The 26842-nt window shown below is 54.3% G+C and overlaps 1 protein-coding gene across 1 annotated transcript in view; it reads left to right on the top strand.

Annotated features, from left to right (window-relative positions):
- UMODL1 (uromodulin like 1) overlaps positions 1–15879 on the top strand; it is a 53502-nt gene extending 37623 nt beyond the window's left edge. The window contains exons 17-23 of the mRNA XM_070403674.1: positions 1064–1401; positions 5120–5265; positions 5734–5970; positions 6252–6411; positions 11217–11301; positions 14162–14363; positions 14746–15879. Of these exons, the coding sequence (XP_070259775.1) occupies positions 1064–1401; positions 5120–5265; positions 5734–5970; positions 6252–6411; positions 11217–11301; positions 14162–14343 (1148 nt within the window). The 3' untranslated portion in view covers positions 14344–14363; positions 14746–15879. The remainder of the gene's footprint in view (positions 1–1063; positions 1402–5119; positions 5266–5733; positions 5971–6251; positions 6412–11216; positions 11302–14161; positions 14364–14745) is intronic.
- Positions 15880–26842: the final 10963 nt, after the last annotated feature.

The raw sequence follows: 26842 nt of genomic DNA, 5'->3' as shown, positions 1-26842 counted from the left end.
GTCACAGGGAATGTGGAATGTGCCCTCCTGCTTGAGGTAGAAGCAGGAGGCCCAGAGGAGACTAATTGTTTCAGCCCCATGTGTGTGGTCAGGGAAGGCTTCCTGGAAGAGGTGCCTTAGAGCTGGTCTCAAAGGATGGCTAAGATAAGCACTGGGCAGAGGGGGCTGTGGTGGGTGGGGGCAACAGTGAGAACAGCACTGTTCAAGGTGGGCATGGTCCAGGCATGCAGCTGGGCTAGCTTCAAAGTGGGTGCCTGCAGGAGATGGGTGGGAGGAGTGGGAGGTAGGCTGCCAAGAGCAGTCGGTGAGGCCAGTTGGGAAGGCTACCAACGCCAGGAGCAGTGATTTGGACTGCATGCTGGAGGCAGGGAGAGCTAGGTGAGGCGGCAGAGTGATGGCTGAGACCCCCCCCTCCTCCACACACATACACCTTGAGACAAAAAATGGCAGGTGCCGAGGTAGCAGGCAATGGGGCCGGGCTGTAGAGGAGGGCTCAGGGGACACACTGAGATGCATCTTGGGCCTGCTTCCTGCAGGCCAGGGAGGGAGCCCAGGAAGAATGGTGGGTGCCTTTAAAGAGCCTCTTCATTCTTCCAGAGGGTGAAGCGGAGTGTGCTTTGGGGGAAGCAGGGAGCTGGAGCAGGAGCGAGGGACTCAAGGATCCGGAGAGTAAACATCACTAACTCATCTTAGAGACAGGACTTGGGGACTCCCGAGGGTAGATGGCTTGTCCCAAGTCCATGGGCTTGGCACCTGCCCAGCCTGGGCCTGGGACAGGCTGGGAGAGGCTGGGAGAGGCTGGGAGAGGCTGGGAGAGGCTGGGAGGGCAGGAGGCCCCTCGATTCCCTGGCCCACAGGGCCCCTGGGTAGCCAAGCCGAGCCCAGCTATCTGGGTTGGCAGAAATGTGTAACACGTGTGTGTGTGCAGCCGTGGCTGGAATGTGCAGTTCCCAGGCGTGTGCTGCAGGGGCAGGGGCCTCCCTGCGGGCTCTCCACCCTCAGCGCTGGCCTCACAGTCCCCAAACGCAGACCCACCTGCTGCTTGTCTGCTCGTGCCTTGTAGGTGACTCTTCTGGTAACACAACCCAGGCCCCCGGGTCTTCTGTGGGCCCCGGCTCAGAGCAGCCCCCCACCCCCACAGAAACCAGGGCGGCCTCCGTGCAAGGGGCCAGCCCAGCGCCCCAGGACCCACCCCCGCGGCTGAACCTGACGGGAGCGGTCAGGGTGCTCTGCGAGATCGAGAAGGTGGCCATCGCCGTCGAGAGGCGCTTCCTGCGGCAGGAGTCCATCCCCGAGTCCTCCCTGTACCTGGGGCACCCGTCCTGCAACGTGAGTGACAGCAACAGCACACACGTGTTCCTGGTGGCCGCGTGGAGCGAGTGCGGCACCCTCGTGCAAAGCGTAAGTCCTGGGGCGGGGCCGTCCAAGCTGTCCGGACCCTGATACGGGGAGGGCCCGCACTGACCTGGGGACCGGAAATCCTCTGTACCCTGAGATCTCTGACTCTAAGTGAGGGACCCGCAAAGGAGTCAGGATAGGGCCGAGTTCTCACTGCAGATTGGGCTGCACCTTAGAACCAGGAGGGACCTGAGAGCCCCACCCTGCCAGGATTCTGGTGCAAAGGGCCTGGGGCACATCTGAGAGTCAGGGTGCAAAACAGCCTATCAGTGAGTCTGATGTACAGGCAGAGCCAGTGGGGAGGGAAAGGGGGAGGGAAGCTGGAGCCTATGTGTGCACATGAGCATCCATGTGTGCACGTGAGTGTCCATGAGTGAGAATATGTATGTGTGCGTTTGTGAATGTATGTGTAACTATGGTTTGTATGAGTGTGCGTGTGTGAATGTGTGTGTAACTATGGTTTGTATGAGTGTGTGTGTGTGAATGTGTGTGTAGCTATGGTTGTGTGAGTGCGGGCATGTGTTGGAGGATTTGCCATGGGCAGAGCTGTCCAGCTCCTGCTGGCGATGCTCCTGCAGGCTGTTCCCGAGCGTGGGTCCGCCGCTGTGGTGGGCGAGGGGGCCCGGAGTCAAGGCTGCCATGTCGGCTCGCTCCCTTTGATTTTCTGAGCTGGGCAAACACCTGGCTTAGCAGTTACAGTCAGCCGGGTTCAGGGCCTGGTCAGAGCAGAGGGAAATTCATCTCTTATGAGTCATACCAGCCCTGGAATCCACACAAGTTCTCGATGTTCTTTGACGTTTGTCAAAAGCTAAGTTTGCCTTGAAGACTTATTTGTACAAACTGATGGATTACACACAGCAGGTTCCACCTTACTTTTTTTTTTTTATTAAGCAGTTTACATTTTATTCACCCCCAGGTTAAAAGAAAAAAGATCACAGCCCTAGCTGAGTTGGCTCAGTGGATAGAGCGTTGGCCAGCAGACTGAAAGGTCCCGGGTTCGATTCTGGTCAAGGGCACGTACCTTGGTTGCAGGCTCCTTCCCAGCTCAGACCCTGGTCAGGGCGTGTGCAGGAGGCAACCAATCGATGTGTTTCTCTCACATCGATATTTCTCTCTGCCTTTCCCTCTCTCTTCCACTCTCTCTAAAAATCAATAGGAAAATATCCTAGGGTGAAGATTAAAAAAGAAAAAAAACAGGAAAAAGGTCACATTTCTCTGTTTGATTACTCTAAACAGGTCATGCAGATATGATTATGAAGAGACACAAATTCATCCATGCCCCCAAAAGTCTTGCTTGAGAACAGAATCATCTTCGTAAATACATGTAAGATTCTTACGAAGATAGAAGGGGATTTCTCTGTTTTTCCTGAGACACTTTGCAAAATGCTGACCGAGTCCTCCCTGTACCTGGTGTCTCTCCTCCGGCCCATCAAAGACTTGGCCTCGGGACTGAGTTAAATCTAAGAGGAACAGGAGTTTGTTTGGCTGAAAACCCACAGGGCCTGCAAGCATCTCGCAGACAATTCCTCCCAAACACGGAGATGCAAACACAGGCCTTTTTTTAAAGAAGCCAACACAAAAGATTGGCATAAATTCAAAAGGGATGAAAGGCTTCCGTGAGGGACCCATCAGTTAAGAACTGTACACATTTGGTCCTAGAAGCTAATGCATTGCTAGTCACTACTCAGGAAAATAAATTCTAAACATGAACCTGGTTTTCAGTAAGTCAGATTTTGCTCCTTATATAAAATCCTAAAGCAAATCTAATAGCTTTCAAAGACATGCTAGTGGCTCTGACGTAATCGACTTTACCAAAGTCTGTCCAGTAGCAACGAAGGAGCTGCAGAAGGGGAAAGAGACTTCTCTTCAGTGGCTCCCTCCTCAGAACCATTGAAAGCCGCCCCTTCCCCTCACTCCGTAAGCCTTGCCCCCTCCAGCGTTCTGTTCTTACACCCTCTCACGCTGGAGCCTGGCTGGCCATTGGACTCCTTGTCTCTCGGATTCATGGGTCCCGTGAGTCATGTGAGCCTGGGAATTTTTACTTTCAGCAAACACTGCACGGACAGCCTTATCAGGGTCAGAAGTTTTGTCTTACAGTGCACAGTCGGCCTCGCTCCCGCCTCCTCCGAGAAGTCCAGCGGCTTCTACTGTTCTTGGCTTGTTTCAACAACGCTAATTGGACTTCTTCACTGTCCCCAATTTTCAAAAAACCCTGCCCCTCGTTTCCTCTGCAGTCAATGGTTCTGACTTGCTGACTTCACAGAAAATTTCCCTTGTCTAGTTCTAAACCGGTGAGGCTGGCGAGCTACCTGCAGGGCAGTGCCCACTGCGAACTGTCTGTCTCGAGCTGCTGGTCACCACAGCAGGTGACCAGCTGCCCTCGGAGGGCCCTGTGCTCTGTTCTGGTGACAACTTCGGGGGTGTCAGTAGGGGACACGGGAGACCCACCACCGTGACAGTCAGACTCCAGGCCACGAGCCAGCAAAGTGCTTCAGGTATTTTGTCCAACAACAGACTTCAGTGTAGTGATGACACCCACTCCCCCCGCCGCCCCCCCCCCCCCCCCCCCGCCTTCAGGCCCTCCATCTGGTTTCCCTGTCTCGCTGCAGTCTCTTAGAAAAGCCCATTTCCAGGCCAGCGACTGCAATATCCTCCTCTTTCTGCTCAACCTCCACATGCCAGCAACCAGATTTAACTCCAGCAGACCAGGGAACATGCCTCTTTGTGCTTGAAACAAATTGCTCTACACCTTTGTTCAGAGCAGGGGTAGGGAACCTCCATATAAGACCTGTGAAATCATTTGGTCTGGCCCTGCCAAGGCAGCAGGAGTGAGGTCATTAAATGTTCGACCCAATAGAGCAGGCTAATCTTTAGGTTGATCATTCTGTATGGCCTAGGAATGATGTGATACATATCCAATGGCCCTTGGCAGAGAAAAGGTTCCCCATCCCTGGTCACTTCATTAACATCGACAGGCTTAACATTGTTCCCCAGAGACTCAAGTCTGCAGTTCAGCCGCGTTGTCACTTGCACATCTTCGTTCTCATCAGGATCATGTTCTTTCCTTCCGTTTCTCTTCTGGATCTTGGCTTGGTGTTGTTTCCCAGACTCGAGAACTTAGAAGGAGTGCTGGCTGGCTCGGCCTCAGGCCTTTACCAGGTTAACTAGATTCTCCGTTGAGGGCCCTGTGCTCTCATTTTCAGAAATCTTAATGGGATAATCTGGTGGTGGTGGTGGGGGGGTCAGATGTGTTATTGTGGGTACACCCTGATCTAGACCACCTCTATCCTCCTCCAGTGAGGAAGCTGGCACTGGACATAGGCATCAGCCAGCCCCTGAACTTCACCCTCTCTGTGACAGTTTATGTGAAAAAAATCATTTGGTTTTTTTTTTAATATTTTATTGATTTTTTACAGAGAGGAAGGGAGAGGGATAGAGAGTTAAAAACATTGATGAGAGAGAAACATCGATCAGCTGCCTCCTGCACACCTCCCACTGGGGATGTGCCCGCAACCCAGGTACATGCCCTTGACTGGAATCAAACCTGGGACCTTTCAGTCCATAGGCCGACACTCTATCCACTGAGCCAAACCGGTTAGGGCTCATTTGGGTTTTTATATTTTGGGGGGAAAAGCTTTTAAGAAGATCCTTCCCCAGTACCCCTACTGGGGTCCTGCTGGGGCCCAGGAGCTCGCTCATGCCCCACTTGGTTTGTGCTCAGAACATGACGAACACGGTGGTGAGGACCACGCTGAGGAACGACCTGTCCCCCGAGGGCATCATCCACCACCTGAAGATCCTGAGCCCCATCCGCTGTGCCTTCCGCAACGATCTCCTGACATCATCGGGCTACACCCCGGAGTGGGGGTGAGTGGAGAGGCCCCCCACCTCTTCCCATTGCGCGTTCCTCTCTAGCACCCTCGTTGTGGGTTTCCTTAGGGTTCCAATCACTCGAGGACCATCTGAGAGACTGAATACACAACAGATGGTGCCAGGACTTGGCTAATAATGGCCAGCTTTCTTCAATCTTGTTCCCGCTTCCTACTCAGGACTGACCCAAGGAAGCCATATATGTTTCTCTAATCAACCACATAGGACATCCCACTTATAGCGAGCCTGCCCACAGCTTCCCCCCTCTACTCTGCCTGTCTTTGAGTCTCCATCAGTCAGGCGATGGGACTGAGCCCCCGCTGCCGCCAGTTTAGAATAAATAGCCTTTCTTGCTTGTCCTCATTTGGGTTTTATTTCCACGCTTCTTTGAGGTTGCTTTTCGGGGAGGAGTGGGGATGAGAGGGATCCCAGGAGGGAACCTCCAGCAAACTGCTCCCTCCGCAGGGTTTACACCATCATTGAGGACCTCCATGGCGCTGGAAATTTTGTCACAGAAATGCAGCTGTTTATTGGGGACTCTCCTATACCTCGGAATTACAGCGTGTCTGCCAGCGACGACATCAAGATCGAAGTGGGGCTCTATAAACAGAAAAGCAACCTCAAGGTGGTCCTGACCGAGTGCTGGGCAACGCCGTCCAGTAACGCTAGGGACCCGGTCATGTTTGGCTTCATCAACAACAGGTAGGGGTTTGGGTGGGCCTTGTGCATTGCTGCCCCCCTTGCTGGTGGCCTGCTTTGGGCCCTCGAATTTCCAGACTTGTACGTGCATGGACCTGGGCTTTAGGTAACACCCCACAGGAGACCCTTTCCTCTCAGGAGCTGGAGATCTAGCCATCCCTGCCTTCCAGGGAGCCTGGTGGGGGTGCTCCATGTGCAGCCAGATGTATTGTAACTCTCTCGTTTTGGAACAAGGACAGGAGGACCAGTTTATAATTAATGAGTCACCTTTTCTCTCCTCCCAGCTGCCCCATCCCCAACACACATACCAACGTGATTGAGAATGGGGACTCCAACAAGGCCCAGTTTAAGCTGAAAATTTTTTCCTTCATCAACAACTCCATAGTCTACCTGCACTGCAAACTCCGCATCTGCATGGAGACTCCCGGAGCCACGTGCAAAATCGTAGGTGTTGGGTGTTCTAAGTTTCTGTCTGGGTCCTCGCTCCCTCTTGTTATGAGGAGGGTTGCTGTGTTATCCAGGGCGTGATTGGCTCTGAGAAGAGGTGCTGGGCCCTGCAGATGTGGCCCCTAAAAGGCAGGAAATGGCATTTCAACGGTGGGCACCATTGGGGGAGGACCAACGTAGCTGGTGTCACCTAAGTCCTTCTTGAGGCCATACCATCTGCTGGCCGTCACGTCAGAGCTTCCTTGTCATGAGGCTGTTGCACTTCTCAAGGCGATTTAATGCATATTTAGGTGCAAAAGTGTTATTTTAATTTCACTTTATTTTTAGCTGCTTTGATGGAACACTGCTGATTCGTAGCCACTGTGACATTCAATCAGGTGTTTCTCCTTCCCTATGTGCAGCATTCATGCTGGGATTATGAATAATTTTACATTCTCATTTTCTTTGACCTTTGAATTCAAAATGTGCTTTGAGTCCTGAGATTTGAAAGCTCTCCTTCATACCAGTGACACGTATGAGAAGTTACTGTTGTGTGTTGTCTGGGGCCAAGGACAGTGTAGGGGGCTCTGTTGGCCGCTGATTGGACCACTGCGTGTCTCTCTGCAGGTCTATGCTTGTCCCTCTGGTTTTCCTGCACAATCCACCTCCGAGCGTCAGTAGGTCATGGATGAACGAAATCCAGTGACGGTCGGTTTTGTTGATGTCACTTTTATCAAACAGTAGATCTGCTGGAGCACGGGAGGAAAGGGACACAGGCTCCTGATGACGGCCAGCTAAGGGCTCGGAGGAGTCTGCACCTGGTTGCACTGGCCCCACAGAGATGCTGAGAGTATTAATAGCCACAGTGGCACTTGGCCTCTGCAGGGAGCTGCCAGTGCCCAGATTCTTTACAACATGAGCTCCACACATTCCTTCCCAAGTTCCTTGAGGATGGCCATTGTATTGGTTTCCTGTGGCTGCTGTACAAAGTACCCCAGAAGGATTGGCTTAAGCAATAGAAATTTGTTGTCTTCCAGTCTGGGGGGCTGGAAGTCCAAGACCAGGGTGTGGACAGGGCCGGTTCCTTCTGAGGCTTAGGAGGATCTGTTCGGTCGATCTCCGAGGCTTGTAGAAGCCCATCTTCTCCCTCTATGGGTGTCTGTGTCTGTGTTCAAATTTCCACTTTGGATAAGGACACAGTCTAGCGAGGACCCACGCTAGCGAGCTCGTCTTAACTTGAACATCTGCAAAGACCCTGCCTCCAAATAAGGTCACATCACAAATACTGGGAGTTAGGGCTTCAACATCTTTTGGGGACATATGAGCCCACAGTGGGTTTAGGCAAAGGCATTAAAAGGAACACGTGGTTGCAGTAGGCTGTAGAGATGCGAAGGTGACTCTGAGAGCTTTGTTGAGAAATATCCCCGAACCATGGGATAAAGGGACCAGCACTGGTAACTAGAGACAGCTCGAGGGGCTGCTGCCTCTCATTGCTCTTGTGCACCTCCTTGTGGCCAGCCCTTCCTCCCTTTCACACTGGGCAGAGCATGTGGTCCAGGTGGTCCTGGTGGTCCAGGGGGTTCAGGTGGTCCTGGTGGTCCAGGTGGTCCAGGTAGTTCTGGTGGCCCAGGTTGTACAGGTGGTCCTGGTGGCCCAGGTGGTCCAAGTGGTCCAGGTGGCCCAGATGGTCCAGGTGGTCCTGGTGGTCCTGGTGGTCCAGGTGGTCCAGGTAGTCCAGGTTGTCTTGGTGGTCCAGGTTGTCCTGGTGGTCCAGGTGGTCTAGGTGGTCCAGGTTGTCCTGGTGGTCCAGATTGTCCTGGTGGTCCAGGTGGTCCAGATTGTCCTGGTGGTCCTGGTGGTCCTGGTGGTCCTGGTGGTCCAGGTGGCCCATGTCGTCCAGGTTGTCCTGTTGGTCCAGGTTGTCCTGGTGGTCCAGGTTTTCCTTGTGGTCCTGGTGGTCCAGGTTGTCCTGTTGGTCCAGGTGGTCCAGGTAGTCCAGGTTGTCTTGGTGGTCCAGGTTGTCCTGGTGGTCCAGGTGGTCTAGGTGGTCCAGGTTGTCCTGGTGGTCCAGATTGTCCTGGTGGTCCACGTGGTCCAGATTGTCCTGGTGGTCCTGGTGGTCCAGGTTGTCCCGGTGGTCCAGGTGGTCCAGGTTGTCCTGGTGGTCCTGGTGGTCCAGGTTGTCCTGGTGGTCCTGGTGGTCCAGGTGGTCCAGGTGGTGTTGGTCGTCCAGGTTGTCCAGGTGGTCCAGGTTGTCCTGGTGGTCCTGGTGGTCCAGCTGGTCCTGGTGGTCCTGGTGGTCCAGGTTGTCCTAGTGGTCCAGGTGGTCCAGGCAGTCCAGGTGGTCCAGGTGGTCCAGGTTGTCCTTGTGGTCTAGGTTGTCCAGGTTGTCCTGGTGGTCCAGGTGGTCCAGGTGGTCCTTGTGGTCCAGGTTGTCTAGGTTGTCCTGGTGGCCCAGGTCGTCCAGGTTGTCCTGGTGGTCCATGTTGACCTGGTGGTCCAGGTGGTCTAGGTGGTCCAGGTTGTCCTGGTGGTCCAGATTGTCCTGGTGGTCCAGGTGGTCCAGATTGTCCTGGTGGTCCTGGTGGTCCTGGTGGTCCTGGTGGTCCAGGTGGCCCATGTCGTCCAGGTTGTCCTGGTGGTCCAGGTGGTCCTGGTGGTCCAGGTTGTCCTTGTGGTCCAGGTGATCCAGGAGGTCCAGGTGGTCCAGGTTGACCTGGTGGCCCAGGTCGTCCTGGTGATCCAGGCGGTCCAGGTGATCCAGGCGGTCCAGGTGATCCAGGCAGTTGAGGTGGTCCAGGTTGTCCTGGTAGTCCAGGTGGTCCAGGTTGTCTTGGTGGCCCAGGTGGTCCAGGTTGTCCTGGTGGTCCTGGTGGTCCAGGTGGTCCAGGTTGTCCTGGTGGTCCTGGTGGTCCAGGTTGTCCTGGTGGTCCTGGTGGTCCAGGTTGTCCTGTTGGTCCAGGTGGTCCAGGTTGTCCAGGCAGTCCAGGTGGTCCAGGTGGTCCTGGTGGTCCAGGTTGTCCTGGTGGTCTAGGTTGTCCTGGTGGTCCTGGTGGTCCAGCTGGTCCTGGTGGTCCTGGTGGTCCAGGTTGTCCTAGTGGTCCAGGTGGTCCAGGCAGTCCAGGTGGTCCAGGTGGTCCAGGTTGTCCTTGTGGTCCAGGTTGTCCAGGTTGTCCTGGTGGTCCAGGTGGTCCAGGTGGTCCTTGTGGTCCAGGTTGTCCAGGTTGTCCTGGTGGCCCAGGTCGTCCAGGTTGTCCTGGTGGTCCATGTTGACCTGGTGGTCCAGGTTGTCCAGGTTGTCCAGGTTGACCTGGTGGCCCAGGTCGTCCTGGTGATCCAGGCGGTCCAGGTGATCCAGGCAGTCGAGGTCGTCCAGGTTGTCCTGGTGGCCCAGGTGGTCCAGGTGGCCCAGGTCGTCCAGGTTGACCTGGTGGCCCAGGTTGTCCTGGTGGTCCAGGTGGTCCAGGTGATTCAGGCAGTCCAGGTCATCCAGGTTGTCCTGGTGGCCCAGGTGGTCCAGGTGGCCCAGGTCGTCCAGGTTGTCCTGGTGGCCCAGGTGGTCCAGGTTGTCCTGTTGGCCCAGGCAGTCCAGGTGGTCCAGGTTGTCCTGGTGGTCCTGGTGGTCCTGGGGGTCCAGGTGGTCCTGGTGGTCCAGGTTGTCCTTGTGGTCCAGGTGATCCAGGCGGTCCAGGTGGTCCAGGTTGACCTGGTGGCCCAGGTCGTCCTGGTGAACCAGGCGGTCCAGGTGATCCAGGCGGTCCAGGTGATCCAGGCAGTTGAGGTGGTCCAGGTTGTCCTGGTGGTCCAGCTGGTCCAGGTTGTCCTGGTGGCCCACGTGGTCTAGGTTGTCCTGGTGGTCCTAGTGGTCCAGGTGGTCCAGGTTGTCCTGGTGGTCCAGGTTTTCCTGGTGGTCCTGGTGGTCCTGGTGGTCCAGGCAGTCCAGGTGGTCCAGGTGGTCCTGGTGGTCCAGGTTGTCCTGGTGGTCTAGGTTGTCCTGGTGGTCCAGGTGGTCCAGCTGGTCCTGGTGGTCCTGGTGGTCCAGGCAGTCCAGGTGGTCCAGGTGGTCTAGGTTGTCCTGGTGGTCCAGCTGGTCCAGGTGGTCCAGGTGGTCCTTGTGGTCCAGGTTGTCCAGGTTGTCCTGGTGGTCCATGTTGACCTGGTGGTCCAGGTTGTCCAGGTGGTCCAGGTTGTCCTGGTGGTCCAGGTTGTCCTGGTGGTCCAGGTGGTCTAGGTGGTCCTGGTGGCCCAGGTGGTCCAGGTGGCCCAGGTGGTCCAGGGGGTCCTGGTGGTGCAGGCGGTCCAGGTGGTCCAGGCGGTCCAGGTGGTCCAGGTTGACCTGGTGGTCCAGGTCGTCCTGGTGATCCAGGCGGTCCAGGTGATCCAGGCAGTCGAGGTGTTCCAGGTTGTCCTGGTGGTCCAGGTGGTCCAGGTGATCCAGGCAGTCCAGGTTGACCTGGTGGTCCAGGTTGTCCAGGTTGTCCTGGTGGCCCTGGTGGTCCAGGTGGTCCAGGTTGACCTGGTGGTCCAGGTGGTCCAGGTGGTCCAGGTTGTCCTGGTGGTCCAGGTTGTCCTGGTGGTCCAGGTGGTCCAGGTTTTCCTGGAGGTCCAGGTTGTCCAGGTGGTCCATGCAGTCCTGGCGGTTCAGATGGTCCAGGCCTTTGCAGCCCTCCTTCTCCCTGGCTGAGCTCATCCATTTCGATTTCACTTCTCCAGCAGGGAAAAAATCTATGAATCAGGGTACCATTCCAGAGACTGGGTACATTTCTCATAAGCGTTGTTGCACTAATTGAATTTCTCTCCTTTATAAAAAACAAAAACAACAGAATTGCAATGACTTTCGGTCCCTGAGAAGTGGTGAACCATCGGAAACACACCAGATGTCCTGGGGACCCCTCATTCGGTCTGACGGTGAGTTGGTGCCTTGGTTCAGAAAACTAAAGAAAAGACACCACCAATTCCATTTCATTAGCATGTAAACCAAAAAGCAATTCCTTGGAACACGGAGCTCGTAAGATTTTCCCTAAAGACTCATAATTAGTAACAATGCCAGCTAATGCTCACGGAGAGCACCGACTTCCCAGCACTGCGCTCCGTTCTGTACACACAGAATGTAATTTGCTCTTCTCAGCAGCCCTGCAAGGTCAGAGCTATTACCATGCCCATGTTGCAGATGAAAAACCAAGGCTTCAGCAAGTGTGCACATGGTTAAATAATGCATGTTTGGGTAAGGGGCAGGCAGTAAAGTTTCCTGACACTGGATAATTGCATGCAGTGGGTTGTTACCAGGAAGGAACTCAGTCTATAGGCAGGACAAATTCTGTGTATTTGCGTGTGTGTGTGTGTGCAAACGCATGTGAATGGGGAAGCTGTTGTATTTTAGGCTTTGCTAAATCAGAAGATGCAAAACAAAAAAAATGGCAGTGTTGTTCTCTCTCAGTATAAAACTTCCATCAGCCAACGTGAAACTCGCCATTAGTTTTCTAGGAAAACGTTTTCCTTTCTTTGTGATCTATCCTATTTTTATTTTTATTTATTTATTTTTTGTTAATCCTCACCTGAGGATTTTTTTCTATTGCTTTTTCAGAGAAAGTGGAGGGAGGAGGAGGAGACAGACACAGAGAGAGACAGAGAGAAACCTAGATGTGAGAGAGACACATCGACTGGTTGCCTCCCATATGCACACTGGCCTGGGGCAAGGAGCAAACTGGCAACCCAGGTTGGCAACCTTGACTGGGAGTTGAACCCACAACTCTTCGGTGCATGGACTGACATTCCAACCACTGAGCCACACCAGCCAGGGCTATCCTATTTTTAAAAAAATGGTTTTGGGAAATTGTGTGCTTTGGGTATTAAGACAAAAATTGCTAGCTGTTCCCCAATATCTGTTCTCCTCTCCTTCCATAATAATAAAACTCCAACTTTTTAGCTGGGAATAAAAACAATATATTTTAAAATATATAACCGACCTGGCAGCCAGGTGTGGCCATATGAGTAAGTGCTGGCCAATGAGATGCAGATGGGAAGGTCCAGTGATGACCTCCTAAGGGTTGCCTCCTCAGAACATCCCGTGCCCCTGCTTCACCCCGTCTTCCTCCTCACCTCTTCATCCTGCTGCCTGGCATGCAGGTAAGACGGCTGCCGCCAGTCCCCATCCTGGACCATGAGGACCACAGGGACAGGAGCTGGATGAGCCAGGCTCCCAAGGACGCTGCCGTGCAAAGCTGCTGGGCCAGGCCTGGGCTCTGACTTAAGCAGTTTTATGCACGAAAGAAATAAACTTCCATATTCTTTGTCACTGCTATTTTAGGTCTTCCTCTTTTTTGCAGCTACACTTAATCCTACTTGATTTTCCTTTTTTTTTTTTGTTTTTCTTCCTCATTTTGAATGGCCCTCCTTCCTCTTGATATTTTCCAGGACAAGAATGTCTGTGTTTTGGATGCAGGGTCTGAGCTGGGAAGTGCGTGCTGATCTGACGTGGACAGGGAGGGCCCCTTGCCTGGCCATTGTCAGCTGCTGGTTCTCATGCCAAGCAGTTGGGCAATGCGCACTTCCACAGGTCCCAGGCCACGCCCGGCCTCGCGGGCTCTGGAGCTGGGCGCTGGCACTGGCCCTCGGGTGACTTTGGCTTGGGTCCTAGGACAACATGCTCTTCCTACCTTCCTCATTGTCTTCAATTGCTGAGCAGAGCTGGGGCCCTCGTGTGAAATGGAACATTTGTGAATTGCATTGCCATGTCTGTGCATGCTTCCTGTTTATTCGTAGATATTACAGAAGATGTAAAAACCAGAATGGAAAAAGTTCTGGGCTTGGCATTAGGAGACCTGAGTTTGATTTTAGGCTGTCAGACTTATGAGCTGTGTGGTCTTGGGAAAATTAGTGAACCTTCTGGATTCTATCCATCCACTCATCCACCCATTTATTCACCCACCTATGCATCCATCCATCCATCCATCCATCCATCCATTTATTCATTCATCCATCTACTATCCTTCCATTCATCCACTCACCTACTCATCCATTCATCCTCTATCCATCCATTCTTCCATTCATCCATCCATCCATCCATCTACCCACCCACTTACTATTTCATCTATTGACTGTATGTCAGGCACTGCTTTTTCTCTAGAACATGGATGTGTACCTCATTTTTATCCATTCATCCTTTGGTGGACACTTGGGTTGTTTCCACCTTTGGCTGTTGTGAAGAGTGCTGCTTTGAACATGGGTTGGAAAGTATTTACTTGAGTCCCTGTTGTCAGTCTTTTGGGTCCGCACTCCTGTGTGCTTTTGTGGGTTTTTGTCCCTCCCTGGGAGGATCAGCCTGCACTCCTCCACACTGTAGAGTGTGCGAGCCGCCCCCCACCCCCCCATGTGTCTCCCTGTGGGCAGTCCCGCTGAGCCGTCTACCTCTTCCTGGAGGGCCTGTTGCTTCCATATGGCCTCCTCCTCTGGGCCAACGCTTATCCAGAACCCTGAGCAGGCTGAGCTGTGCTAGCTGCTGTGCTGTCCGGCCCTCAGACACCTTCCCCGTCAGCTTTGGGAACCGCAGGCACATTGCACACACCTCACTGCTACAGGGCTTCGGATGATGCACACTCAGACGGTCATGTTACAAAGCGGGTAGCTCACTGTACCCAGGCTCCGCCCTGAGCCCCATTCTACACTCACAACAACATCTCAATGCTGGGACCACAGGGAGACCCGCCGGGGACGGGCTTTCCTCCTGCTTGGGGCCGACCTCCCGCCTGTGCTGTCTCACCCCCTGCAGGTGAGTCTCCAGAGGTGAAGCCGGGCCTAGGACCCGGCTACATCGTCCTCATCGTGGTGGCCGTCTTCGCCGTGGTGACAGGGGCAGCTGCCCTTCTCATTGTGCGCTACCAGAGAGTGACCGGGAAGTACAACTTCAAAACCCAGCCAGACAACTTCAGCTACCAGGTGTTCCAGGACTAGGAGTCCTGGCTGCGCTGAAGGTGGGTGAGCAGCGAGGTAGCACACTCGGCTGGTGCACGTGACCTGCTTTCGCCACCGATAGAGGCCGTGCAGTGTGTCTCGGGGGCTTTGGCAAAAGGTAGATTTGTGGGTGTCAGCATGTTGTGCCTGTGATATATAATAAGACATATATACCTGGTCCTCGTTCCCTGTTCCTGGTTTTAGAGCTCCTGAAACCCTTGGCTTTCCTGTACCTCATGGGAGTTGCTGTCCTTTTATTGGTGCAGAGTCCCTCACTCTCAGCCAGCAAAGGAATCATGTCCTCAGGCTGCTGGTGACCCTCCACTCCCATACTCCACGGGTTTCCTGTATGAGCCTCTCCTTTGCTGCATGTGGCTGACCCTGGTGACCTTTCCTATACAGGTCGCCGAGAATCAAGCGGTTCTTCATTCATCAAACATTGACGGACGCCTACTCTGTCCCACACTTGGATGAGCCCCAGAGATGATGAAAACATAACCTCTGCCTGCCCCCAGGAGGCCTGTAGGTTCCAGACAAGCGGTGAAAGGAGCTGATGGAGAAGTGGGCGTGGTGTCGGCGATGCCCGGGGCTCAGACACAGGCATCTTCAAACCCAGCATGGACACAGCTCTGCCATCACCCAGTCACCTCCACCACCCCAGAGCTCCCAGACCCTTCACCACCTAATTTTTTCCACGTGGCCCTTCCTGGTTTTGCTCCCCCTTGACATCCATCCAGCTATCCATCCATCTTTCTATCCAGCCATCCAACCATCTTTCCATTCACTCATCCATCCGTTCATCCTGCCAGCCAGCCAGCTATCTGGTACTCTTTGTCAAATACGTAATATTCCTAATTTTCAAAGATATTTGACAATACACTTGAAGTTAGTTTTTTAACAATAGGTCAGTAATAAATATATTGTCTAGTAGACATCATGGTCTTAACTTTTCTCCTGCATTACCAGGATATTATTTTATTCACACAGTGGTGACTCAAAAGACACTCTATTAATGTGAAAATCTTTATAATAAGTAGAAATAACATACTATATATTACTCTTTTATATTTTTCCAAACATTTTCTCAGCCATTAAAATATAATCCTACTACAGGGGAGGTACCCTTTAACCATTACACAATGGGAAATCAGAGAAGAAATGGGGGAGTTATTTACTTAAAGTCACAACATGAATTCATGAGGAAATCAGTCTAGAATCTAAATAGCTTAGTTTAGAATTTTCTTCATTACACCACGCTAACAGATAATGCTTGTTACTTTATTTAAAGCAAATTGAACTGTATTTGATAGTTAACACCTGAATGTATAGTGTTTTTCCTGGATGAACTTGGAATTGTCACATGATCTTTAGTTCTAAATTCATGAGATTAATTTTGTTGACTATAATTAACTACCACTAATAGAAACATTTGGGAAAAGTGGGATTTTTGATGTATTGGATATTCTCAGAGTCAGTGAAGAGTTACGCTATGCACTGTTGTGGATAACCAGTTTCGAACAAGTAGAATAAATTGCTTCTGACATTGAAACTCGCCTGTGCCGGCTGCTCTGTGGTTCGGATGCTCAGCTCGCATCCGCGAGGGCCCAGTGCTGTGCTGGGCAGCCCGGGGCGACCGGGAGCGTGTCTCTGGCTCTTCCTGACGATGACAGCCATGCCAGGTGCTGAGAGGGACAAATGCATGTGTGCTGTGAGGCACCCCTGACCTGGTCCATTTGCTCCGATACCAGCTCAGGACCCATGGCATACTGTCCTTGAATGAGAGACAATGAGCGTGCAATAACCCAGCTTTGAGCCCTACGACTGTGCGGCTTTGGGATTTCAGAGCTGACGTGCATTTTAAAACTCCATCTTGAAATCTTCTACAGTTTTCATGCATCTCAAGAAAGAGTCTACATGTATTCATGTGTGTTTTCCTCAACAATGAGAATCTGGTCTCCCCTCTCCTTCCCTCACCTGCCCCAGGGACAGTGTCACCCGTCTCTCCTTTAACAAGTATTTCCCGAGCACACACCGTGCTCCAGGTCTCGGGCTCAGAGCTCCTGATGAAACTGTGGGAGAGCAGACTGAACCCTGCCCCTGTCGAGCACATGGTCTTGTTGGGGAGAGAGACACTCACATCAATCGATGATGACGGCCATGACAAGTGCTGAGAGGGACAAATGCGTGTGTGCTGTGAGGTACCCCTGACCTGGTCCATCCATCCACTCACGCAACCATTCACCATCCTCCTCTCCACCCACACACCCATCCACGTACCCATCACCCGTCCCTTTACCCACCCACCCACTCATCCATCCATCCATCCATCCATCCATCCAACAAAGGAATGTTTACTGAGTTCCAGTTCTTATAGTGATACCAGGAAGACAAAAGGAATGTGGTAGAATCCTTGCACTTAGGAACCCAAAATCCACCTGGAGGAAGTCCCTGTGAAGACCATCGCCAGGGAGGCCAGGGAGGGAAGGAGAGAGGCAGAACAGTGCACATGTGTGCACGTGGGCCTGCACATGCTCCTGTGCTCATGCCACGTCTACGGGAGGGTTCTGGGGTGCTGCTGTGTCCAGGCTGCTATGTAGGAATACACTCGTAGTGCTTGCAATTCAAATCCTCTAACCTAGACTCTTTCTGCTGGCATAGCTCAAGGCACTAAATCCATAGCATCCGAAACAGAAGGAGGAAGGGAGAGATCCCGGTGCCCTGGACACCCGTAGAGGCTGTTCATGGGTCCTGCTCTTCAGTGCAGATGCCACGCGCGGGTGGTGCAGTGCACTACCTGTAAGGCCAGAGCTGGGGGTCTTGGAAGACCTCTTCACAGACCACTGGGCTCTGGGTCCTCCTGCTCGTGGAGGGGAGGGGATTTTGTAGAAGCTATGCATGTACTTTATAGCTATTGCCTTATTGAATCCTCATTACCAGCCTTCATGTATAATTATTCTCACTTTACAGTTGAGGAATGGAGACATTATGCAACTTTTCCACAGTCAAGCAGCTAGTAAAAGTGGAGGGGCTGGGATGAAAGCCACGCCCGTGTGGCTGTGAAGGCGTGCTCCCACTCCACCTCCTGCCACAGGCCCAGGGAGGACAAGGAACATGACCACCAAGGTTCTCCCCTCAGTCGTCTAGTTGTCACTCTAACCCTGTGAGTTAGAAGTTGTTGATCCCATTTCACAGATAAGCAAACTGAGGCCGAAAGTTTAAATTACTGGTTCAAGCAGCTCAGAATGGAAACGCAGATCTCCTTCCTTTTAGTTTAAGCTCTTGCACCTCCAGGGAAGACGTAGTTGTTTTACTGGTGAGGGATGGGAGGGAGGACCTTTGAGGACCTTAGAACTCAGCGTACATCTGAGAGGTGGAGAGGTAGCCCGGGCCCTCGCCAAGGCAGGTTGGCCTCAGGCAGCTGAGGTTCTGAGTCCTGGGTAGTTCTCATGTTCAGACACCACCTGGGGCCCCAAGTCCTTCTCTGCCCAGGAGCCCAGGCTGTGATCCCCTCTGTGGTGGCGGGTTTGATGGAGACAGAGAGTCTGATGGAGAGTTACCTGTGTGGTCCTCTCCCTCTCTGGCCCAGACTGCACCACCCCTTTATGACCACTAGATGGCGGGCAGACCAGGGCAGGCGATCGCTCTGTTTCCTCAGCCTCCACAGCCCTGCTTTTCTTGTTTTCTTTTGCGGGATTGCTCCTCTTGCCAACAAACAAAGGGGAATTTGAAATCATCCCACAGGGTTTTGGGGTCCTGTGGGGGAGGGGTCCTGGGTGCCCTGGAAGCAGCTCAGAAACTGACATTGGTCATTCAGGGTGGACAGACCCGGCATCTCCAGAACAAGGAATTATTGGATGCTCTGGCCAGTGGGCAAAGCCGGTGTGGACACCACTCCCTCCCTCAACTTCCCACCAAAGGGAGTCACCTTCTTCCCCCTCCCTCTGCGTTTCTGGGAGGAAAAGGGCAGCCTTGCCAAGAATCAGTCTCTGAGAGTGTGGCAGTGTCCCTGGGCGAGGACTCCGGGAGGGACAGTGCTGGCTCCTGCAGCAGGTTCTCAGGGTCTGAGCAAAGCTGGAGATCTGGCCGATTGAGGAGGCAAGCGTAGTGTTAGAGCAGAAGTGCTTCTGGCCTGGACACAACTCCAGCATCTTCGGGGGAATAAGTGCTGGGACGTTATGATCTCGCAGGGAGGGAGGAGTGCAGGGCATGGAGGAGAACCGCAGCCCCACTGGGTGCCCCCACGACTCCGGACGCTGAGCCTTGGTGGGACGGGAGGGTCAGTCTCATAATCAGGGACTGCAGATCTCACTTTGGAGACTGGACACCAAAGTCGTTCTGATGGAAAGAAATTGGCAGTCAGGACTTCGCTGGGGGTTCCTTAAACCAGAGGAAGCTCAGAGTTTGCCCCCCACAGCGTAGCGTGTGATTGTCAGGGTAATGTGGAGAGATGGCGCCTTTAATCTCTCTGAGCCTCCGTTTCCCTGCCTGTAAAATGGAGACGGTCCTGGCATTGGTTAGGGAGCCTTGGGCCACAAGCAATGGAAACATCAACTCCCACAGGCTTTAACAAGCAACAAAGAACATTTCTGGCCGATTGTCAGTGACAAGTCCCAGGCAGATACGCGTCAGGTGAGGTTCGGTCCTGCAGATCTCAAGGACCTGGTTTTGTCCATCTTTTGCTCTCCTTCCATGGCTTCAGCCTCAATGAAAAGTTCCCTCTTAGTCCCCAAATAGCCGTGAGCAGTAATCAGGGCTACACGCTTCTTCATGCATGTCTAGCAGAAGAAAGGTGGTGTCTCCAGCTGTGGACCAAAGGTGCTGTGACTGTCTCAATTGACACCTCCTGGGTCATGTCCCCACCCCCAAGGCCATCCCTCTGGCCAGGAGGCAGGTGCTGGGTGTGGAATGACGCAAGGGGGCCCTCTGCCCGGCGCCTCCCTCACCTGCTGGCCTGCAGCCAGGTGACTCCTGTTACCTGGTGGGAAAGGAATGAGCTGGAGGCTGGGGAGGAGGTGGTCTCAGGATCAAGGTCACTGCCTCGGGCTTGTCCAAGGTCCACTCTGGCCCTGGGCTTCTCGGCCTTCAGATCCTGGGGCTCCCTGGCTCGGCCCCTGAGCTCGGGAACATGGCCTGGGAGACCAGCTCCTCTATAGGACACAGAGTCCGGTGTCAGGGCAACTGTTATGAAAGGTCTCATCAGCAGCCTGATAGAACCATCCAGAACATGTCATCCAGGCCCCAAATCCAGACCCAAATCGCTCCCACAGTGAGAGGGCAGGCCCGTTCCTGCTTGGGGTGGGGAAGTTGTTCTGCAGGGAGAAGTCCCTTTTCACTCCAGCAATGTTTAGAGTCAGATGCAGGTGATCAGCCGAACCCGTCGTACTCACACTCCCCTGTCAGGTTCGGGTTCGTCTCTGTTTCCCAGTGTCCACGAGGTTGGGGGAGGAAGGTGGGACAGGGGCTCCGCAGCTTTTCGGAATTTATCCTCATGGGCTGTTGGGTCCAGGCTGAAAGATGGAGGAGAAACAATCGAAATGTGTCAGTGGATTGTGCCCTAGAACCGAGAGCGGCGCGCTCCCACGTTCTGTCATCCATGTCGCTGGAGCTCTTTAAAGCGCAGGTGCCGCCCCGCCGAAGCGCCTGCCAAAGGAAAGCAAAGGGATGAAGTTTGTAAACACAGTTTAAATTCATGCGCAAGGATGTTCGATGAAGAGGACGGACTGGTGACGAGGGTTTCCACCACTGGAGTTCATCCAACTCCAGATGTTCCCTGGAAAGATGGTTAAAAGTTCCCAGATGGATGAAAAACACACATAAGTAAAAGATTCATGAGCTGAATTTACTTAAGAAAAATAAATTGTCTCTTAACAATTATCCTCCATAAATACATGAAATTGTCAGTAGCTGTGAAGGTGTTTTCAGTGCCCAGCAGCCTCCTGGGACATCGGGGCCCCCGATGGACACCTGCCGGGCAGGACTAGCAGTCAGGGCCCAGGTGTTCGGAGACGCTCTTCCAGGTGGGACATTCCCGTGGAGATCCAGTGCTTTCTGGGAAGGTGCAGGGTTTGGACAGCCCAACCCGGCCGAGTTAAGCCTTCACTGCACAGGGACCTGTGGGAGGGAGCGAGTGTCTGAGGGTGCCCGTGGGCCCTCAGTGCAGCTGGGAGGCCGGCCCCGTCCTGCCTCCAGCTCAGATTGCCTTGCAGAGCCTGGAAGTCACCCTGAGACCCAGGTGGAGCTGGGCGCGGGGCGGGGCTCAGCTCCATGTCCTTGACTCCGGTCCAGCAGGGAGCGTGCTCAGGCATTTAGGCTGCATCACATTCACACTCTCTCCGAGTGTTTATACATCTTCTTTTAACAGCAGCCGCAATTGCCACTAGCTCAACAAAAACAAACATAGAGTAACCATGGTGACACGCGCATTTTGGCGCGGGGCAGAAATAACTCAGGCGGACACGGTTTAATGCATTTACCCAGGTTTGATGGAGGCGCAACGGACCAGATGGAAAACCTTCACGGTGCCTGGTGAGCTTCGGCTCTCCTCTCTCCGCAGGTGCCTGTCCCCCTACGTCACAATTTTTGAAGCTCAACAAGGGGTTGTGGTCACTGGCACCCAGGCCGGCCTCCCAAGGCCACGCCCAGCTCCCTGGGCTGGGAGGACACTGTCCAGCAGGCTTCCTTGCCTACAGCCCAGACCCACCATGTTCAGGTTTCCTGTTCACAAAGTTGGTGCCCAAGGATTGCAAAGGCAGGCTCTCCGAGAGAGGCCCAGGCTGGCTGCCCTCTCGCAGGGCTGGCCGCGCTCGGCTCCCCGGGGCTCCGAGGCTCAGCTCCAATGCTCTGAGGTTGGCTAGACTCCAAGACTAGCATCTTGAATGATGTCACGCTTCACATGGGCAGGTCACACGCTTTGTTCTGTGTTGGCAGTGATAACTTATAATGAGTCTAAAGGTCTGAGCCCCTGACTGGCCTACAGGGAACAGACACTCATCCAAATCCCACTGGCTCCCCCACCCAATTCCTTCTGACCCATCATGGGCCTGGACAGAGAGCAGCAGCTACTGTGGACTGGTTGCATTTGAGTGTACACCAACTTTACATGGAATTAGGAAAACATATTTACAGACGTTCCATGGTGCTCCTATAATCAGGAGCAAAGACCTTTTATCAAAAGGGGTTGTATCTAGGGCTGTGCAAATTCAAAAAGAGTCCAGAGTCCATGCAACAAAATTGACCTGGGTCATAGGGAAGCCCTGGTGTCTCCAAGATGGCTTCACGGGACAAGACCCTAGAGTGAGCACACCTGGCCTCAGGGCCGAGGTGGACTCTAAGGGAGAGGTACCTGTGCAGGTCACTCCATGCACCGAGGCTGGCTCCCTGGGTCCTGCTGGAAGGAGAGGTCTTGCTCATGGGCGCTGCCAGGCAGTTTTGCAAGAATAGTCTCGGTTCTCAATGCGAGCCGGCAAAAGACGGGCTGCTCCCGAGGAAGAGCAAGATCTGGGCGACAAATACCAACAAAGCACAGAAAACCCCCTGGACAGAAGTCCCAGGCTGTGGATACTGCCTGCCGCTGCACAACATTCTCACAAGCATCATGGGGACCGTGAACTCAAATCCCATGTGCGCAGGGCAGGAGGAAGCCTTGTCCGGTCCCGCCAGGCCTCGTCATCTGTGGGATGGATGGGATGTGCGGTGACACAGGAGCACTCTGACCTGAGAAGGGTCTTCCCAAACTTTCACCAGCTCTAGAAACACCAGAGGGAGGGGGGTTGGGGGGGTGGGAGTGGGGGAGGGGGGAGGGTTGTATTTCAGATTCCTGGGCCTGCAAGAGTTCTGATACAATAAACTGGAGGGAGCCTCACTCTGTATCCACAATCCTTACAGCTTTCAGGTGAGCACTGCTGGAGTCTTCTTTGCAGATGTCCAAATGCCCACGGACTTTCGTTGCTCGGGCAGCTCAGGTGGGCGTGGCTGTAAATTCTGCCGAGGACTGGAATGGAGGTGCCACCCCGAGGCCCTGCTCCTCGGGCCAGACTTTATGGGGCACAGTGGAGTAAATTTCGCAGCTGCTGGTGAAGTCGATGCTTGTTGAGCCTCCTATGTACAAAACAAAGAGACGTTCTGGGGCGAGAAAAAGGAGCGAGCCGTGTCTCTGAGGACTTATTGCCGAGAAGGGAGGATGGGCGAGTTAGGAGAGGATACTGCCCAGGAGCCCTAGTGCTGGGGGCCCCGTGGGGGCACAGCCCAGCAGGGCCGGGGGAGGCCTAATGCAGAGCCCTAGAGCCCATCCACTGTGAGCAAGCAGGGCATGTGTCCTGGCACCTGGGGGCCCTGCCAGGGGCTCATCTGCTCAGCCAGATCTCCCTGCCAAGGCTGACCTGAGAGTCCCTCATCCCCATATGCACTCGGGCACCGTGGGGACTGGCAGCTGAGCTTTCTGTCTCCTGCTGCCTGTGCTTATCCCACGGCACAACTCGCTGCAGCCAACTTCTCGGGGCAGAGGGACGGGAGGGCGTTTCTCTTCCTTTGGTACCGAGCCTGCTGGATGCTGCAGACACTGTGCTGTCCTGGCCTTGGCCGCTGGGGTCTGATGGCCACACGGGACCCCCCTCCCCAGATAGAGCTCCGTCTGCAATAGAGCCTCGTCTTCTCCCTGAGGCCTGAACTTCCCTGGAGAGAGCCACTTGGGTGGCTGGTGTGGGGCCAGGGGCTCAGCTCCCTATGCCTCACATGTGGGCCTGGAGGCTAGTCCTCCTGGCCGGGACCTGGGATCTGCCTGATGCTAATGAGACCGCAGAGGGAGAGGCAGCAGATGGAGAGGCCAGACCAGGTTGGGGGAGGGAGCAGGAGGCACAGGAAGAAAGGGGAGCCTGGCACCCAGCTCCCTCCCTTGCCCTTCGTTGGCCCTGCAGCAGCAAGGCCTTTCTGGCATTTCTCCAGGCTCCACAGCCCACACCTTTAACCTGGGAGCAACCTGGGATTGCTGGCTTGTAGGGACTGGATGGTGAAGGATCGAGGCAGGTGTGGGGGAACCTCGAGACTGTGAAACAGTCCGGCCCGTGATCTTTATCCCTCCTTCTCTCCGCAGGTGTGTTTGTGAAAATGACCCTCTGGCCCTGCCCCAGCCTCTGATGGCACTTACACCTGCACCTTCTCTCGGGTGACGCTCGAAGGGCTGGAGGCGGGCACCTCCACGTGAGCATTCAGTGAGCGTTCAACTGGAACCCCGGATGTGGCTCCGACTGGGGTGGGGCGGGGCACTCGTGGTCCAGCTGTGGCAGAGGAAAGGGGCATTTCCTGCTTTGCTGATCTGTTTGAAGGACATGATGCCCGAAGAGGGCTTTCTCCCAAATCACTAAAGGATGAAGCAAACCTACACACAGGCCAGGCCACCGTCGGGAATTACATTCTGCAGCCACATCTGTGTGAGACAACGCACAGCAGGCCTTGCCCTGAGACCGGGCTGGCTTCCAACCGCTGCGGCTTCTGGAAAAAGACCCCAGGCTTCCCAGGGAAGCGGCTTCATTTGGACTCAGCCCTTCCTGCCTCTCGTCCGGTGGCGGAAAAGATGGCCGTGGCTCACAGCCAGCAGAGCTTCGCCGGCATTCATAATCTTATTAAATCCTAACAGCCGCTGAGATCAGTATCGCTCTCCTTTTTCCTCTTCCTGCAGCTAAGCGGCTGCCAAGGCCCCGGGGGGTCCTGCCAGGCCCTGGCTGTTGCACCCCAAGCCGGGCACAGAGGTCACAGAATGGGAGAGAGGAAGGCCAGGGCTGTGGGTGTACCAGTGGCCAATGTGACAAATAGCCATACACTTAGTGCTAGTGTAAAACCACACAACTGCACTATCTCACACTTTGGGAGGTCAGACGGCTGACCTGTGTTTCACGGGGACACAACCGGGGAGCAGGAAGGGCTGGTTCCACCTGGAGGTTCTGGGGGTGGGGGGTGAGCTTCCTTTCTGTCTGTTTGGCTTCCAGAGGTGCCTCGTTTCCTGGCTGGTGGCCCCGCCTCCAAGATCAAAGGCAGAAGGGCTGGTCGAGTCTCAGAGCCTCAGTTCACATCACCCCGAGGTCTCTGCCTCCCTCCGCCACATCTAAGAGTCCAGGTAATCGCTCCGGGCCCACCTGGGGACCAGGTAATCTTGCTGTTGTCAGGTGAGCTGATAAACAACTTCAGCTCCATCTGCCACCTTAATCCCTTCCAGCCTGTAAAGTGATATGTTCACAGGTTCCAGGATTAGGGAGACATTCAGGTCTGCGCCCCCAGGGCCTCCTTTCATGCCGTGACTTGGGCTGGGCGTCCCTCCAAGGCCCTGCCTCTCCCTGTGGGATGTGCTGGGGCTGGCTTACCTGGCTTTTGGGAGCCAAGAGTTAAGTAGCTGTTGTTAAAAGCTACATAGATACACAATTAATAAAATAAATTGCATTAAAACAAAGGTAACGAATGCTCCAATTCATCACTTTCTAATTGTTTTTCTACATGTTACTGTCATCTACCCTCTTGGGGTGATTTGCCTCTATTATATCTAAATGGCAGAAATTCTAGTACCTTCCATCTCTTTCCAAATCATGGTGGCAGCTTGAAATTGGCCACGATGGGACTAGTCACACCATGGGAATGAGCAAACTACAGATCAGGGCTTGATTTATTTTTATTTTTTGTTGTTGATTATTTAAAGTAATGGAGAAAATATTAATATGCCATGTTTGCCATTGCTACATTGTGAATAATTTGTCATGTTTGTAACTGCCACATTGTGAATAGCACAAAAATGGTCAAATCATAATTGAATGGCAACTGTTAGTTGGCTACAAATACAAGAGTTTGGCAAAGATCCATGAAAGGGTTCTGTGTGAATTAGCTGGCTACATGGAATTTACAGCCCAAAGAACTGTTTCACGATTATCTGCAAGCTGCGTGCCGCGCTCCCTCCATGGCAATAATCTGGAGAGTGAGCCGATGGGCAGATGCAGGGACCAGCTTCCTTCTGCACAGAGTGGCTGTGAAGCACTTACCAGCGCCCCCGTGCCGCCCCCCCCACCGTCCCCCAGCCTCACCTCCCAGCACCATGTGCTCTGTGTTCGGCCCTCTGAACCTCTCGAATTTCCCAGAATCCTCCCTGCTTGTTCACACACTGTTTCTCAAGGTGGCAGGACCCCACCCCACTCCACCCTGTGCCATCACCTGCCTATCCTGCTTGTCCTTCAGGCACAGCCCAGAGACCCCGGGGTTGGGTGTAATGCCACTCATTGCCCCAGCTTCCCTCCACCTCAGCTCACGTCTCTCTCTCACACACACACACACACACACACACCTGGAATCAGGCTGCTCTCTATCTTTACTGCTGGCCTGGCTGTGCACAGAACAGCCCAATTCCTACATAGCAGGTGCTCAACGAACGCTCACTCCATGGGTTGGGTAGAACACGCACGTAAGGAGCTGGAGTTGCTCTTGGCTGGGTACAAAGCCTTTAAATCTCCCCCAGGTCACGGCAGGAAGCAGAAGAGAGAAAGAAAGCACCGATGCAGACACAGCCCCGAAGAGAGCCGGCTCCCAGCAGACGGGGTCTCTGGGCACATGGAGGGCCCTGGGGAATGCCACATGCCCGCCCCTGTGCCTGGAGGCCGGCATCCCTGACAGAGAGTTTCTTCGTGCAGACCCCGGGAGGCAGGGAGCACAGCACTCAGGGCAGATCAGTGTCGTTCCCAGCGGGCCCTGGGAGCTGGATCCGCCCCAGGTGTGCTCAGAGGGTAAACAGGAGCCGGTGTGAGGCAGTTGATAGGGAGACAGCGGCCCGGGGACCCCGGCACAGGCAGCCCAGGTGTGGAGGCCGCCCTCATGGGCTGCCCTGTCCCCACCCTCACCAGGGCTCCTTGGCAAACAGCAGGAGGCGCTGACGAAGGCAGCAGGAGAGATGCCTGGTCAGGTAGCAGTAATGGTGGCAGTGCTGCCTGGAACCTAGCCATGCCAGGCCCGGGCTAGGTCCTCTCCTGGCACCAGCCTGAGTAGGAGCTCTCGGGATCACACCCTCTTTACAGCGGGGAGACTGAGGTTTGCCCCTGGTAAGTGTCAGCACAGGACAGCCTCCTAGACCCTGAGGTCACAGAAGACTTCCTGCCCTTGGTCCTAAGATATTTAATGCAGCTGCCCGTTACTCGCCGGCTCCAGGCTGCCGAGCTCCCAGGGCCTCTGTCCACGTCCTCTCGGGCTCCTCTCCCGTCCTTGCCCCACTCCCAGGTGCAGGCACTCATCCTGGTACCTCCTCTCACTTTACCTGGAGTCTGGAGACCACCTGGAGCCGTGGGGAGGCCGGGTGGGAAGCAGGACCTGCCGGCTGTGTGCCTCCCAGCTGCCCTCATACAGGAAATGCCCGCCCCACAGCCGAGGCCGGTGCCCGCCGGAGAGCAGGCCTCTCCTGGCCTCCCTTCCCAGTCTTGGGAAGAGACGGAAACTTCTGGCCCGGGGTGGATGGAAGGAGAGATGGGAGGAAGGGAAA

This window comes from Myotis yumanensis, unplaced genomic scaffold, assembly GCF_028538775.1.
Source record: "Myotis yumanensis isolate MYYU_CA2020_CCGP unplaced genomic scaffold, mMyoYum1.0.hap1 SCAF_2, whole genome shotgun sequence".
Lineage (NCBI taxonomy): Eukaryota > Metazoa > Chordata > Mammalia > Chiroptera > Vespertilionidae > Myotis > Myotis yumanensis.
This window is presented reverse-complemented; position numbering and strand designations above follow the sequence as displayed.